The 17,716-nt window shown below is 41.6% G+C and overlaps 1 protein-coding gene across 1 annotated transcript in view; it reads left to right on the forward strand.

Moving 5' to 3' along the window:
- kalrnb (kalirin RhoGEF kinase b) overlaps nt 1–17,716 on the forward strand; it is a 136,999-nt gene that overhangs the window by 33,752 nt on the left and 85,531 nt on the right. The window contains exons 3-8 of the mRNA XM_065293678.1: nt 153–267; nt 2,031–2,223; nt 2,704–3,204; nt 13,130–13,252; nt 13,865–14,056; nt 17,423–17,554. Of these exons, the coding sequence (XP_065149750.1) occupies nt 153–267; nt 2,031–2,223; nt 2,704–3,204; nt 13,130–13,252; nt 13,865–14,056; nt 17,423–17,554 (1,256 nt within the window). The remainder of the gene's footprint in view (nt 1–152; nt 268–2,030; nt 2,224–2,703; nt 3,205–13,129; nt 13,253–13,864; nt 14,057–17,422; nt 17,555–17,716) is intronic.

Raw genomic sequence — 17,716 nt, forward strand, 5'->3', positions numbered from 1 at the left:
TTTGCACTGTAGCCGTCGGTAGTCTCTGGCTTGTTTCATTCTGGCAGCGAACAGCTTGTCACTTAAGCACGCGCACACAGAGACTCCTGGGTATTATCATAATTATGGCCATTGAGGCAATTTATGTAATAAAATTATCCGGTTCTTTTCAGGAGGAAGAGATAAGAGAGGGGGACCGATCCTCACCTTCCCTGCACGAAGTAACCATGACAGAATAAAGCAGGAGGACTTGCGAAAACTGGTGACTTATCTATCCACTGTACCCAGGTCAGAGCTTTCATGAGAAATTGACAAAAATAATTCTTAATGATTTATTTGCAATTTAATCAATAGCTTACTTATTTTAAGCCTCAGACAACTGATAAAATAATTCATTTATGTTTTATAAATAAGTATGTGAGTATTTTTGCCTCTCCATCTCTGTTTAAAACATAAAAATGCACATTACCTTACGTTCTTACATTTGTGGAGTTCAGAAGCAAAACCCTCTAATTGTGTCTGACATGTTTTCTTCATGACAAATTTACTTTATTGGCTATGAAAATTTAATAGTGAGTAATTGAAATGCTGTATTTTCAGAAATATCATAAATTTGACTGTCTTATGCAGGGTTCACACCAGACGCGGTAAGCGCGAGTGATTTACATATTAAGTCAATGCAAAGACTCGTTTAGGCATTTTTCAACTCGTGTGTTTCCCGCAGCAACGCTCAATTCGCACGAACGCGCCATCCATGCCGCACGAACCGCGTGAAAAATTTGAACTTAACATATTTCCGTGCCGCGTTAACCAATCCGAACCTTGCTGTAGTAGTGACGTGATTACAGGAAGCGAGCGGCGTCTCAGCGGAGTCGCAGAAGCCCCTCCCATGACACGAATTTCCGCGTGAATGTCTCGAATGACTAGAATTTCACGTGCGAACGAAGCGAGTAAACTCAAATGTTCAAGCGCCAATTTTGCGCGAACAGCGCGTGTTTGCCGCCTCTACCGCTGTTGGTGTGAATGCACCATAACACTGCAAAACCCTCCAGATGGATCGCAGTTGATCCACGGTTGACCCACGGTTCGGCTCACATGCGATTCGCAGATTAATACGCTTTTAAAATTGATCATTTGCACGTGTTTCAAAGGCTTGCAAATGTTAAACAGGTGCAAATTCACTAAAGTTGCAACTAAAAATATTGCAAATAAAAAGTCAGAATGTAAAAATGTAAAAATTGAACCACACATTAGGGGGCGCTGTGATCCAAGTTTGAATGTGATCCACGGTCGTTTCGCACATCGTTGTTCATCCAGTTAATCTCCCGTGCATCGTTGCTGAAAAATCCACGTTTACATTTAGCGAATTTCTGAATGACCTGAGGCCAGGATTAAGTAGATTTGAAGCGAATGTATTTGATGAATGTATAATATGTGCCAAGAGCATTTGGTGAATATAATTATTTTAGTTTTGACGGAGGTGACATTTAGCGCCTTTTGCATCCGAGATTCATTTGTTGAAAAACAACTTTTCATGAACATCCCGACAGCTCAACTTCTAAATCATTATAAGCTTACTGTTGTGAATCAGGCTAAGATACTGTAAGAAGACAGTTTTCAACACTGATTGTTCAGGTCCTTGCTTAATAACTGTTTTTTTTTTCAACAAACAATTACGGATTGTACCTTTTGAACAGTTATAAGTTATCTGGTCCATGTTAGTCTAATTCCACTTTTCACATTGAATAACAACATAATGGAGTGAATTGGACAGATTTTTCATTACTAAGTAAACCACACTTTAAAAAATGAATTCTGTTTAGTGACAGACCTGTCTTCAGGATGAGATATCGACGTTTCCCTTGAGCATCTTGTTGGTCTTCGGCAATTCTGATGCAATGTCATGCAAACTCATGCACCACAGCATATGGATTTATCCATCTGTAATTTTCAAACATTTGTAAAAAAAAACACATGCGTAGACATTCAAACTCAGGATGTCTTTAAAACTTGGCTTCCTCTAACTTTTTCTCAATCTGTTGTGTTTGCAGTGAGGACGTTAGCAAGCGAGGGTTTACGGTGATCATTGATATGCGCGGCTCTAAGTGGGATCTAATCAAACCGTTACTGAAGACCCTCCAGGAATCCTTTCCTGCCGAGATCTGCGTCGCTCTCATCATCAAACCAGACAACTTCTGGCAGAAACAGAAGACTAACTTCGGCAGTGCCAAGTTCACTTTCGAGGTAATTTTGTCTAATGAGAAACCAAGTGAAGGCAGCATAGCATTTTGAACAGGGTAAGGTCTTCTTTCGCTTTTATAACATATTTTAAAGCAGGCTTGCAGCTATACACACAGTGTGTGAGTGATTGCTCACTTATTCCTGATGTGGTGGAAAAAGTACTTACGCTTCATATTTTAGTGAAAGTACAGATATCACACCACAATGTATTAGACATAATCTGTAAAAATCATTCTCTAAAATACTACTTAAGTAAAAGTAAAAAGCACCTTCCCAGAAGAATTTTTTTTTATAAAAAAAAGTTTGTATAAATTTGCATGTTGTGAATTGTACACACACATACAATAATTTTAAAAAGCAATAATGAAGCCCCACCCCTAAACCCCATAAATGTACAAATTCTTTTTAGCCACCTCGTAGAATAATTATATTGTTTTGAAATAATGTATTGTTTGTCCTTAAGCTGTTCTTTGTTTCATTTAGACCAGTATGGTATCTGTGGAGGGCCTTACTAAGTTGGTGGACCCATCCCAGCTGACGTCAGACCTGGAGGGAACGCTGGAGTATAACCACGTGGAATGGACCGAGCTCCGCGTTTCGCTCGAGGAGTTCACTGGAGGTGCTCTGCACCTCCTTTCTCGGCTGGAGGAGCTGCAGGAGACGCTTTCCCGCCAGGAGGTGGCCGCTAACGCAGAGGAAGCGCGAAAGCTCCTGGAGGAACATGCTCGGCTGAGGAAGACCATGACAAAGGCGCCGGTGGATGAGTTGGATCAGGAGGGCCAGCGGCTCCTGCAGAAGATCAGGGACGGGGGAGACGGAAGGCTATCGGGTGGGGCGGATTTCCAGAGTTTGGTGCCGAAGATTGCCGCCCTGCTGGATAAGCTGCAAGTTACGAGGCAGCATTTGCTACAGGGATGGCACAGCCGCAAACAACAGCTGGACCAGTGCTTTCAGTTACGGCTGTACGAGCAGGATGCGGAAAAGGTGAGAGGAAAGATGCAGAAGGAAAACGTAATATAGAAAAGGCGCGAAATGGGAGTGAATTTGAGAGTGCTTATACGATAATAATTAAACAAAAATAATAAAGGTGCAGATGTGATACCACATATTACGTGGTGTTGGTGAAGGTACTACTATTTCCATTTTCTAATAAAATAGGTGTTGGGATTTTAGATAATAGGCTTTGCTTTGTTGATGGCGTTCCAACATTCCACAGTAGAACATTTTCAGGGATTAAACTTTTGTGAAAATCGTAAAAAATGCTGGCACTGTTTTTTTTTTAAAGCTGGCGGGCAGAGAGTTATTTTCATATTTTTTATCCCACAATATGGCACATTTAGACTACTTTTACACGACAGTGATGTAGTAATAAACGGGAAATTTGTAATTTGTGTTTGTGACAAATTTCACGTACACACTTCAGGTGTGTCAAAAAAGATCCACATTAACGGTGTGTGTCCACTACCGTGGCATAGCTAGGATTTTCAATTCATTCATATGGAAGATGAGCGTAACACTCACGTGGTGCATTGTGAGACTGACAGGGGAGCGGAAAGAACGTTGATCAGCCAATCACGGTGACTTTAATTCCATGATAGCGCCAATGAAGTTAAAAGCTGGAAAAATTTTCGAAGGCATTCTATACATTAAATTAATTAACAAAAGTATTTCAGCGTTGCCAGCGGCACTGAGTGGTGCAGTATAAATACACTGTTACACAGATCTCCGCAAATGAATAAAAACATTGTATACCAGACCAGTAGATGGCGATGTTACTTTGTAAAGAAACACTGGGCACCTGCGCACATACGACTGCTTCTAGAGAGTAATAAATACAGTCAAGACGGCAAAATGTTCCTTAACGTTCAAAACGTTAAGTGTAGTCTGTTTATTTTAAGTTTATTTGACTCGTATGTGTACACAGACGCTTGCACATTGCGACAAAATGCAATGCTTCTCCTGGGAAACATACTACATTCTCCTGTACACGCATGCATGACCTACGCATACAAAGTACAGTGCACACTTACTATTTTGAAGTAGACATTTGCGTCAAGCGGGCGGTATGTTGAATTTTTTCTAAACGTAACTATCCTTCTCATTTAAAGGTCATGGGTTTTATTTGCCGATAAGTAACAACCTAGCGACCATTCAAAACCATTCAAATCAGCCTACGGTAGCTATTATCTAGCCATGTCCTAGCAACTGCTCAGAATACCCTAGCAACCACTCACCTAGCAACACCCCTAGCATCATTACCAAGAATAATTTGTTTGATGAGCAGCTTTGTTTGATGAGTTGGCGCAATTTCCACTGAAACAGAACGTTTGGGCGGGACATATTGACTGGCCCCTCCCCCTTTTAAAATAGCCAAAAGCATTTTTGATGGGCCTGCAAGCTGAAGTGCAGAATGATGTCATAAAATCGTTGATTCGTAATGCTGAAGTGAAGGATTGTAAGGTTTTTAGTTCTTATATCTTCTAAATGAGAATTGTGTTGTTGCACACTAGTTTATAACTAGATAGAAAAGTTCGTCGGAACAAACTTTATGTTGGCTTGAGAAAGCCTAGTCTGAGAGTAGAGTTTGACAACTTAGCATGAAGCTATCATGATTTAAGATAAAGCTAGCATGATTTAACATGAAGCGAACATGATTTAGCATGAAGCTAGCATGATTTAGCATGAAGCTAGCATGAAGCTAGCATAATTTAACATGAGGCTAGCATGATGATAGCATGATTAGCATAAAGCTAGCATGATGCTAGCATGATTAGCATGAAGCTAGTATGATGCTAGCGTGATTAGCATAATGCTAGCATGATTAGCATGAAGCTAGCATGCTGCTAGCATGATTAGCATGATGCTAACATGATTAGCATGAAGCTAGCATGATTAGCATGAAGCTAGCATGATTAGCATGAAGCTAGCATGATGTTAACATGATTAGCATGAAGCTAGTATGATTAGCATGAAGCTAGCATGATGCTAGCATGATTAGCATGAAGCTAGCATGAAGCTAGCATGAAGTTAGCATGATTAGCATGAAGCTAGCATGATGCTAGCATGATTAGCATGAAGCTAGCATGAAGTTAGCATGATTAGCATGAAGCTAGCATGAAGCTAGCATGATGCTAGCATGATTAGCCTGAAGCTAGCATGATGTTAGCATGATTAGCATGATGCTAGCATGATTAGCATGAAGCTAGCATGAAGATAGCATGATTAGCATGAAGCTAGCATGATGTTAGCATGAAGCTAGCATGATGTTAGCATGATTAGCATGAAGCTAGTATGATTAGCATGAAGCTAGCATGATGTTAGCATAATTAGCATGAAGCTAGCATGAAGCTAGCATGATGTTAGCATGATTAGCATGAAGCTAGCATGATGTTAGCATGATTAGCATGAAGTTAGCATGATGCTAGCATGATTAGCATGAAGCTAGCATGATTAGCATGAAGCTAGCATGATGCTAGCATGAAGCTAGCATGAAGCTAGCATGATTAGCAGGAAGCTAGCATGAAGCTAACATTTATTGCGTTGCTAGGGTACTAAGTTTGGTTGCTAGTGAGAAAATTGCCATCCCATAATGATCACCCTTCAAGCCACAAGTAAAACAGTCCAACCCCCGTGTCTCTACAATGTTCTGATGCGGAGATATAAGGCTTTGTTTATTCCGTTGCTAGGGTACTAAGTTTGGTTGCTAGGGAGAAAATTGGCATCCCATAATGATCACACTTCAAGCCACAAGAAAAACGGTCCAACCCCCGTGTCTCTACAATGTTCTGATGCGGAGATATAAGGCTTTGTTTATTCCGTTGCTAGGGTACTACGTTTGGTTGCTAGGGAGAAAATTAGTATCCCATAATGATTACACTTCAAGCCACAAGTAAAACGGTCCAACCCCTGTGTCTCTACGATGTTCAGATCCAGAGATATAAGGCTTTGTTTATTATGTTGCTAGGGTCTTCATATTTTGTTGCTAGGGGCGTGGCTTAATACCTCAATAAGAATCCCAAGAGACTGATTGGATGCCTGAGTAAAATGAGCCCACCCCTATGTCTCTATGACACTCTGGTGCAAAGATATCCATCTGGGCTTTTTATAATGGTAGTCTATGGGAGATGTTGCTAGGGTACCCAAAATTGTTGCTAGGGGCGTGGCTTAATAGCTCTGGGGTGATCCTAAGAGACTGATTGGATGCTTGAGTAAAATTAGCCCACCCCCATGTCTCTAAGACACTCTAAAGTGAAGATATTCCATCTGGGACGCTTTTATTCCCTTTTATGGGCATGTTTCCTGCCCCATTATAAGTCAATGGGAAATTTTGGGGGCCCCTTACACCCCAGGGGTACAGCTTACACCCCATTGTGAGGTATGTTCTTACAGAGCCTGTCAGCCTCCTTAAATGTGGTAAGCCACAAGTTTCTACAAGTTTCTCACTCGCAGCTATGACCCGTCAAAGTTTGTCTCAATGTTAAGTCAATGGAAATTTTGGGGTGTTTCAGCGCCCCGTTTAGGAATTCGGAAGGTCCCATCAGTTAGAAAAGATATAGCAACTCGAGTCAGATCAGACCGAAGGTATGTCCAAAGTTTGATGGCTGTAGCTTGAAAGCTCTAGGACGAGTTAGAGTTAGAAATTTTAGTCTCAGAAGAAAAAGAATAATAATAATAACTAGATAGGTACATTTCCTGAAGAAAATGTGAGTGGTGCTTGCCGTGGCAAAATTCTGGGGACCATATATGATTATACTCCAAGCCAAAAGTTAAACGATCCAACTCCCTTGTCTGTACGATGTTCTGATGTGGAGATATAAGGCTGTGTTTATCCGGTTGCTAGGGTACTGTATTTGGTTGCTAGGGAAAAATTTGGCATCCCATAATGATTACACTCTGAGTCACGAGTCATACGGTCCAACCCCCGTGTCTCAACGATGTTCTGGTGCAGAGATATAAGGCTTTGTTTATTCGGTTGCTAGGGTACTGTATTTGGTTGCTAGGGAAAAATTTGGCATCCCATAATGATTACACTCTGAGTCACGACTCAAACGGTCCAACCCCCGTGTCTCTACGATGTTCTGATGCGGAGATATAAGGCTTTGTTTACTCTGTTGCTAGGGTACTGTATTTGGTTGCTAGGGAAAAAATTGGCATCCCATAATGATTACACTCTGAGTCACGAGTCAAACGGTCCAACCCCCATGTCTCTACGATGTTCTGATGCGGAGATATAAGGCTTTGTTTACCCTGTTGCTAGGGTACTGTATTTGGTTGCTAGGGAAAAAATTGGCATCCCATAATGATTACACTCTGAGTCACGAGTCAAACGGTCCAACCCCCATGTCTCTACGATGTTCTGATGCTGAGATATAAGGCTTTGTTTACTCTGTTGCTAGGGTACTATATTTGGTTGCTAGGGAAAAAATTGGCATCCCATAATGATTACAATCTGAGTCACGAGTCAAACGGTCCAACCCCCGTGTCTCTACGATGTTCTGATGCTGAGATATAAGGCTTTGTTTACTCTGTTGCTAGGGTACTATATTTGGTTGCTAGGGAAAAAATTGGCATCCCATAATGATTACACTCTGAGTCACGAGTCAAACGGTCCAACCCCCATGTCTCTACGATGTTCTGATGCGGAGATATAAGGCTTTGTTTACTCTGTTGCTAGGGTACTGTATTTGGTTGCTAGGGAAAAAATTGGCATCTCATAGTGATTACCCGCCGAGTCACGAGTCAAACGGTCCAACCCCCGTGTCTCTACGATGTTCTGATGCGGAGATATAAGGCTTTGTTTACTCTGTTGCTAGGGTACTGTATTTGGTTGCTAGGGGCGTGGCTTGGGAGTGGCCAATGATGTGCCCAGTGATTACACTCCGAGTCACAAGTAAAACGGTCCAACCCCCGTGTCTCTACGATGTTCTGATGCGGAGATATAAGGCTTTGTTTACTCTGTTGCTAGGGTACTGTATTTGGTTGCTAGGGGCGTGGCTTGGGAGTGGCCAATGATGTGCCCAGTGATTACACTCCGAGTCACAAGTAAAACGGTCCAAACCCCGTGTCTCTACGATGTTCTGATGCGGAGATATAAGGCTTTGTTTATTCGGTTGCTAGGGTGCTCAAATTTGGTTGCTAGGGGCGTGGCTTGGGAGTGGCCAATGATGTGCCCAATTGTTACACCCCTAGTCACAAGTAAAACGGTCCAACCCCCGTGTCTCTACGATGTTCTGATGCCGAGATATAACTGTTTGTATTTTATGTTGCTAGGGTGCTCAAAAGTGGTTGCTAGGGGCGTGGCTTAGTAAGTCTGTAAGGATCCTGAGAGACTGATTGGATGCCTGAGTAAAATGAGCCCACCCCCATGTCTCTATGACACTGTGGTGCAAAGATATCCATCCGGGCATTTTATAATGGCAGTCTATGGTATAGGTTGCTAGGGTGCCCAAAATGGTTGCTATGGTAACCTTACACCCCATTGTGGGGGACGTCCTGACAGAGTCTAGCACCCTCTTCAAATTTAGTAACCCACATGTTTCTATGAAATCCTGGCTCGGACCTATGACCCGTCAAAATTTTTGCAATGGTAAGTCTATGGGATTTTGCCCCATTGACTTTTCATTGGGGCACTTTTGGGCACCTCTTACACCCCAGGGGTACAACTTACACCCCATTGTGATCCATGTTCTTACAGAGCCTACCACCCTCTTCAAATGTTGTAACCCACATGTTTCTACAAAATCCTCGAGCGGAGCTATGACTCGTCAAAGTTGGGCGCAATGTTAAGTCAATGGGATTTTTTGGGTGGTTTTTCGCCCCCCTTTCGGAAATCCTGCACCCGATCGCTTATAAAAGTCATAGCACACCTCTCCTCAATAAGCCGGTCGATTTGAGCCCTAATTTATGGGTCTACGACAAAGCGTGCGGGACGAGTTACGCGCCGAAAAAGTGTCCAGAAAAAGAATAATAATAATAACTAGATAGGTACATTTCCTGAAGAAAATGTGAGTGGTGCTTGCCGTGGCAAGTTTCGGGGGACAATTTATGATTATACTCCAAGCCAAAAGTAAAATGGTCCAACCCCCATGTCTCTACGATGTTCTGATGCGGAGATATAAGGCTTTGTTTACTCTGTTGCTAGGGTACTGTATTTGGTTGCTAGGGGAAAAATGGCATCCACTAGTGATTACCCTCCGAGTCATGAGTCAAACGGTCCAACCCCCATGTCTCTACGATGTTCTGATGTGGAGATATAAGGCTTTGTTTACTCTGTTGCTAGGGTACTGTATTTGGTTGCTAGGGGCGTGGCTTGGGAGTGGCCAATGATGTGCCCAGTGATTACACTCCTAGTCACAAGTAAAACGGTCCAACCCCCGTGTCTCTACGATGTTCTGAAGCGGAGATATGAGGCTTTGTTTACTCTGTTGCTAGGGTACTGTATTTGGTTGCTAGGGGCGTGGCTTGGGAGTGGCCAATTATGTGCCCAGTGATTACACTCCGAGTCACAAGTAAAACGGTCTAACCCCCGTGTCTCTACGATGTTCTGATGCGGAGATATAAGGCTTTGTTTACTCTGTTGCTAGGGTACTGTATTTGGTTGCTAGGGGCGTGGCTTGGGAGTGGCCAATGATGTGCCCAGTGATTACACTCCGAGTCACAAGTAAAACGGTCCAAACCCCGTGTCTCTACGATGTTCTGATGCGGAGATATAAGGCTTTGTTTATTCGGTTGCTAGGGTGCTCAAATTTGGTTGCTAGGGGCGTGGCTTGGGAGTGGCCAATGATGTGCCCAATTGTTACACCCCTAGTCACAAGTAAAACGGTCCAACCCCCGTGTCTCTACGATGTTCTGATGCCGAGATATAACTGTTTGTATTTTATGTTGCTAGGGTGCTCAAAAGTGGTTGCTAGGGGCGTGGCTTAGTAAGTCTGTAAGGATCCTGAGAGACTGATTGGATGCCTGAGTAAAATGAGCCCACCCCCATGTCTCTATGACACTGTGGTGCAAAGATATCCATCCGGGCATTTTATAATGGCAGTCTATGGTATAGGTTGCTAGGGTGCCCAAAATGGTTGCTATGGTAACCTTACACCCCATTGTGGGGGACGTCCTGACAGAGTCTAGCACCCTCTTCAAATTTAGTAACCCACATGTTTCTATGAAATCCTGGCTCGTACCTATGACCCGTCAAAATTTTTGCAATGGTAAGTCTATGGGATTTTGCCCCATTGACTTTTCATTGGGGCACTTTTGGGCACCTCTTACACCCCAGGGGTACAACTTACACCCCATAGTGATCCATGTTCTTACAGAGCCTACCACCCTCTTCAAATGTTGTAACCCACATGTTTCTACAAAATCCTCGAGCGGAGCTATGACTCGTCAAAGTTGGGCGCAATGTTAAGTCAATGGGATTTTTTGGGTGGTTTTTCGCCCCCCTTTCGGAAATCCTGCACCCGATCGCTTATAAAAGTCATAGCACACCTCTCCTCAATAAGCCGGTCGATTTGAGCCCTAATTTATGGGTCTACGACAAAGCGTGCGGGACGAGTTACGCGCCGAAAAAGTGTCCAGAAAAAGAAGAATAATAATAATAATAATAATAATAAGTATGCAAGATAGTAATAGTGATGCTTTGCATAAATGCAAGCACCACTAATAATAACTAGATAGGTACATTTCCTGAAGAAAATGTGAAGTGGTGCTTGCCGTGGCAAAATTCGGGGGACAAAATATTCTAAGAGTGATTTTACACGCAGTCACAAGTAAAATGATCCAACCCCGTGTCTCTACAATGTTCTGATGCAGAGATATAAGGCTTTGTTTACTCTGTTGCTAGGGTACTGTATTTGGTTGCTAGGGAAAAAATTGGCATCCCATAATGATTACACTCCGAGTCACGAGTCAAACGGTCCAACCCCCGTGTCTCTACGATGTTCTGATGCGGAGATATAAGGCTTTGTTTACTCTGTTGCTAGGGTACTGTATTTGGTTGCTAGGGAAAAAATTGGCATCCCATAATGATTACACTCTGAGTCACTAGTCAAACGGTCCAACCCCCGTGTCTCTACGATGTTCTGATGCGGAGATATAAGGCTTTTTTACTCTGTTGCTAGGGTACTGTATTTGGTTGCTAGGGAAAAAATTGGCATCCCATAATGATTACACTCTGAGTCACGAGTCAAACGGTCCAACCCCCGTGTCTCTACGATGTTCTGATGCGGAGATATAAGGCTTTGTTTACTCTGTTGCTAGGGTACTGTATTTGGTTGCTAGGGGCGTGGCTTGGGAGTGGCCAATGATGTGCCCAATTGTTACACCCCTAGTCACAAGTAAAACGGTCCAACCCTCTTGTCTCTACGATGTTCTGATGCCGAGATATAACTGTTTGAATTTTATGTTGCTAGGGTGCTCAAAAGTGGTTGCTAGGGGCGTGGCTTAGTAAGTCTTTAAGGATCCCGAGAGACTGATTGGATGCCTGAGTAAAATGAGCCCACCCCCATGTCTCTATGACACTGTGCTGCAAAGATATCCATCTGGGCATTTTATAATGGCAGTCTATGGGAGATGTTGCTAGGGTGCCCAAAATGGTTGCTAGGGGCGTGGCTTAATAGCTCTGGGACTCTCCTGAGAGACTGATTGGATGCCTGAGTAAAATAAGCCCACCCCCTTGATTCTACGACACTGTAATTCGAAGATATCCCATCAGGAAAATTCTTATTCCCTTATATGGGCATGTTCCCTGACCAATTATAAGTCAATGGGGCACTTTTGGGCGCCTCCTACACCCCAGGGGTACAACTTTCACCCCATTGTGATGTATGTTCTTACAGAGTCTACCACCCTCTTCAAATGTTGTAACCCACAAGTTTCTACCAAATCCTCGAGCTGAGCTATGACCCGTCAAAGTTGGGCGCAATGTTAAGTCAATGGGATTTTTCGGGTGGTTTTTCGTCCCCCTTTCGAAAATCCTGCACCCGATCCCTTATAAAAGTCATAGCACACCTCTCCTCAATAAACCGGTCATTTTGAGCCATCTTTCATGGGTCTATGACAAACCGTGCGGGACGAGTTACGCGCCGAAAAAAGTGTCCAGAATAAGAATAATAAGAATAAGTATGAGGAATAGTAATAGTGATGCCTTGCATAAATGCAAGCACCACTAATAATAATAATAAGTATGCAAGATAGTAATAGTGATGCTTTGCATAAATGCAAGCACCACTAATAATAATAAGTTTAAGTGCAACAACAGTATGTTGGCTTTCTCAAGCCAACATAAATATCATGAAATCTAGTATTTATACTAAAAGCCAATAAACTTGCAGACTACACTTCAATTGTATGCTCCATTAGAGTCGATTCATATGAAAAGTAAATGCTTTTAATAATTGAATAATCATGATATGCTCATGCAGTCTACCAGTAGTTTTCCAGCTTGTTGTCTGTAAGAGCCTCCTTGATTCATTTAAGACCAAACCGAGATAGTCTCGCGCTCTCCGGTCCTGCAGAGAGAGCCCATCTGCGCTCCACCAGAGCCAGTATGCTAAGGGCTATTGCTTGTGAAATAGCCAAACTGAGTGTGTGCGTATATTAAAGGTAGGGTGACCATACGTGCCATTCTTCCTGGACGCGTCCTGGCCAGGATTTCGGGGATGCGTCTTCCGGAAGTTGTATTTGTCGACGTCATCAAGGGTCTCACATTTCAGTTAAACGTCAATGACGTATGTGGTCGACAAATATGACTTGAAGAATGGCATCTAACAGGGAGCTTTTTTGTAAATATTTGTGCTTAATCATGCAACTCGATTGGCCATTTTTGAGCCACGGTCAGCGGTTTCTACTTTATGTGTGTTCGAGACGTTTTGGAGACCGAATTGTTTTTAAATGTTTCTCTCACTCTCTTTAGATGTTTGAATGGATAGGACACAATAAAGAGCTGTTCTTGCAGACTCACACAGACATCGGCATGAGCTACCAGTATGCGGCAGATCTGCAGACGCAGCATGACCACTTCGCCATGAACTCCATGGTAAGACATCAAAATGTTGTAAAGGAACACTACACTGTCAGAAAAAAATGGCCAAAAATTATCTCAAGCTGTCACTGAGGCAGTACAATTTTAAATGTCATAAAATGTACCATTTAGGTAAAGATGCATAATATATGTGGTACCAGTATTTATTAATAAGACCTTTTTAGGTGCAATGCTGTACTTTTTGAAAGGGTACTGCCACAGTGACGGCGCATTCACACGGGGCGTAAGCGTTGATGCTTCCCATTCACTTTTAATGGGTGACGTCAAGCGTTGGCGAACTGAATTGTGGATCCGTCGGCGCCACGTCAGTGCCGTTGCTCGCGGCAGAAGTTGAACATTTCTCAACTTTTCAAGCGGCAACGCGTGCGTCAGCCAATCATATCGCCTTATGCAAATAACCTAGACAGAGCCAGCCAATTACGTTTATGGAACACCGGAGCTTGTGTTGCGGCCACAGTGATTGGCCGTTGGCCACGCTTCAGACAAGCCTTCCGTTAAGCGTTAACGCTTACGCCACGTGTGAATGTACCGTGACAGCTAGGAACTATTTATTTCTGAGTGTAGAGGACAAAATTAATTTTCTTATATTTCTTCTTGTCTTTTCAGAATGCGTATGTGAACATCTCGCGCATCGTCTCCGTGGCAACGCGTCTCTGCGAGGCGGGTCATTACGCCGCGGCTGAGATACAACAGATCTCCGGTCAGTTAGATCAAGACTGGAAGAGCTTTGCTTCTGCGCTAGAGGAGCGCAGCGCCATCCTGGCCATGTCCTCTGTGTTTCACCAGACATCCGAGCAGGTAACTGGACTGTTTGAGGTCTGATTCCTATTGTTTAAAGCTCTGGGTCAGTTAGGGAGAAGGCATTGTGTGTCTACATTGCACATAACTAAACTGAACTATCTATATTAATTTCCAAATTTAAATAGAAATAAGTATTTAGATTTTATGTGGCAGTTTCCCGGAGAGAATTTAAAGGAACAGTATGTAGGATTGTGGCAAAAACTGATATTGCAACCACAAAACTTGTGGCTAAAACTGGTACTGCAATCACACAACTGGTGGCCAATACACAAAATGACAACATAAACATTAGCTGAGTGCTGCAACTTCACTTTTTAAATGACAATATCCTGGCCGGACCACTGTTGTGAGTGATATAAGTACTTGAAATTAAAATGATTTCTTAATGTCTAGTGACATATCAGGGCCATTTTATGATTAATTGATATAAATTTCTTACATACTGTTCCTTTAAATTAAGCCATGACTATGCCTTAGTTATGTTAGCACATTTAAGTAGTTTTAACAAACATACCTTACAAAAAACAATACTGGTGTGCATCTTGGGACAAAACAATGGCACTTTTTTATGTTAAAGGCGGGATGCATGATCTCTGAAAGCCAATGTTGACATTTAAAATCACCTAAACAAACACGTCCCTACCCCGATAGAATCTGGACCTTTTTTGATAGACCCGCTCCACACATACGCAACCCAGGCAACGATGTGGGTTAGTAGACACGCCCCTTTTTGCTGATTGGCTACAAGTGTGTTTTAGTAGTCGGCCCGACTCCCTTTTCCAAAGTGTTGTTTAAAAATCACCCACCCCACCTTTAAGAATAATATATTTCAGTGCAAGATGTTTTCAAATGAAGGCAGTCCAAACATGCATTTTAGTCTGGGAATAGGATAAGCCTTGTCTGGGAAACTGCCCATTAGGTCCTTTTTCATTTGGTTAATAAAGGGGTGTAAATATTTGTTTTATCTGTGATCCAGTTACTACTACTATTAGCAACAGGCTAATAACCAAAACAGATTTTATGTACACAATGCGCTATTCTTACTTAAAATGAGGTCATAATATTTCCCTTCTAATTAAAAAAAATCCATGTTTTCCGAAATGTTTTGTCCAGTCCAAATTTGTGAAATGTATTTTCTGTTTTGTTTTTAAGTATCCTGGTACAAAATAAAAAAAAAACCTAACAGTGAGCAGACTAGATAAACAACAATAAACTTGACTTCATAGATTTAAACAAGATTTGACTAGACATAGGAAATAGCCATGTTTCCATCGGCATGATTTTATGTGCATTTTGAAGTATCGCATCAAAAACGAGTGAAGGAAACGCCAATTTTCGATTAAAAATCCCTTAATTCGCAAAAAGTTTTTATGCTGGCTTGAGGTGCTTTTTGGTTTATGCTAAAAAGAGTAAATGCAAATAATGTAAGATGGAATTGCATTTGCGGAAATAATTATTACGTACCGAACATTAGGTTAGCTTATGTTACAAACGAAACCGCACAGGAAAGAAAACACAAGGGCAATAAATAAGGGAGAATATCAAGAGGGCAACAGGTGAGGGGAATTAACCAATAACAAGATAATTTACGTGGAGACGAGGGAGAGGGGTCAGCGACGAGACCGGAAAGCACATGGCCTGATAACAAACAAAGCCATGTGCTATTACACAAAGCACAGGCCTGTCACTATACTGACACCCTTGCTGAAAAAAACAGCATCAAACCAGCATGGACCAGCATGGGAATTATGCTGGTCTATGCTGGTTTAGCTTGACTTTACTTATAGCGCCGGCAGAATATCAACTTGGCAAAACTCAATTTAAACAGCGCAAAATGACTGCCTGTGGACGTTATAGATAGAAATGATTTTATTTTTGTTTTTATTCACACAATAAATATTTAAACTTCAATGAAAATTCATGTAGTTTTAGGAAAAGTCAGGGAGCAGCAAGGCTTTATGATTTATTTAGACAAAGTTATTGACTATGCAAATTTCAAAACGCTCAAAATGACGCCTTGTTCGTTCTAGTGTTAAAGATAATTACCAAAGTGCAAAAAAATGATGCAAACGTTCAACACTGCAAAAAATGAATTTCTTACTTAGTATTTTTGTCTTGTTTTCAGTAGTAAAATAAAAAAATTCTTAAATTAAGATGCTTTTTTGATGAGCAAAATGACAAGTAAATGAGTCTAGTTTTAAGACAAATTAATATACAATTTAAGTGAAATTGTACTCAAAACAAGCAAAATTATCTGCAAATGGGGTGAAAAAAAATTGTGAAATAAGATTTCTTTTTTTCATAAACACTTAATTCAAGTAAAATTTTCTCACCCTATTGGTAGTCAAAATACCATAAAAGCGCATGATTTTATGTAAATTAATATGAAAAAAGTATCAGCTGTGTTGGGGGCCCTGTTAAGATTCTTTTCATGGGGCCCAAAATCCTTAGCAGCGCCCCTGCCTTTTGATTCAGTGCGTCTTCTAAAGCGAAACAATTGTGAAAGAAAACTATTAACTTTTGTGGGATTTTTTATAAATTACTTATCTGTGAGCTTTATTTTTTTTTACATTTATGTCCCCTCATAATGTTAAATTACAAACACTGATCTCCTCCCCTTCTTGAAATAAAATGATTCTCTTTACTTCTGATCAAGAGGAATGGTTTGAGGGCGGGGCCCAGGAAAAGATCACAGCGATAGCAAGTAGCAACATGACCCAACTTCTAACAATCCAATCGGAAGAAATCAAGTCCCACCCTACCTTTTTTCTCATTTCAGAAGGCGTTTCACTCGAATATACATCACAACAGGGAAAATAAGACAATCCTTAAATCCATTTCATGCCAACTTTAAAATGTTGAGCTTATTTAGCAATGGATTTGTCTCATATCCATACAAACATATAGATCATGTAAAATATAGATCACGTCATGTAAAACGTATTTTGACATGACACGCGATGCATCATTGGAACACATATTTTGACGTGACCGAACCACTTGCATTACACATCGAACACATATTTTTCTTTCTAGGAGGCACTGGCCACCACTGGCTCTGTAAGTTTAAATATGATAAAATACAGTGTCATTGGTTCTTGCGAGTCGCGTGAAAGAACGCTCATATGACAGCTGGTTTTTGCGAACTATCCCTTTAAGGCAAACCTCCGTGTCAGCCTCTTCATTAATAAGTCCTCTGTCTGACATGAAACTAATTTGTGCTTTTGATTCATGACCCCAATTTGTATAATCCTAAGCATCCCTGATTAATTATGTCTACGCTTGTTTTTAAAGAGTGTGTGCCTCTTACAAAAATCTTTGCTCTTGTAATGTTTAAGAGAGTTTTATTCTCCCTGTCTTTAGTTTCTGTCCAATATGGAGGGCTGGGTGAAGTCATGCGGGGAGACTGGGTTGCCGACGGCGACGCAAGAGCTTGAGATGGCCATCCATAACCATCAGAATCTGTATGAGCAGGTCACCACAGCATACACGGAGGTGAGGGTTTGGGAGCTATTTGTATCATAAAATATGAGTTATATATACTGTAGCTTATATAGATTTCTCATGTGTTGATAAGTGTGCTAGTGATCTGAAAGCTGGGTGTGGTGGTTAAACTCACAATGGTTTATGATCTATCACTACTACACAGGTTGTTTC

This window comes from Paramisgurnus dabryanus, chromosome 7, assembly GCF_030506205.2.
Source record: "Paramisgurnus dabryanus chromosome 7, PD_genome_1.1, whole genome shotgun sequence".
Classification (NCBI taxonomy): Eukaryota; Metazoa; Chordata; class Actinopteri; order Cypriniformes; family Cobitidae; genus Paramisgurnus; species Paramisgurnus dabryanus.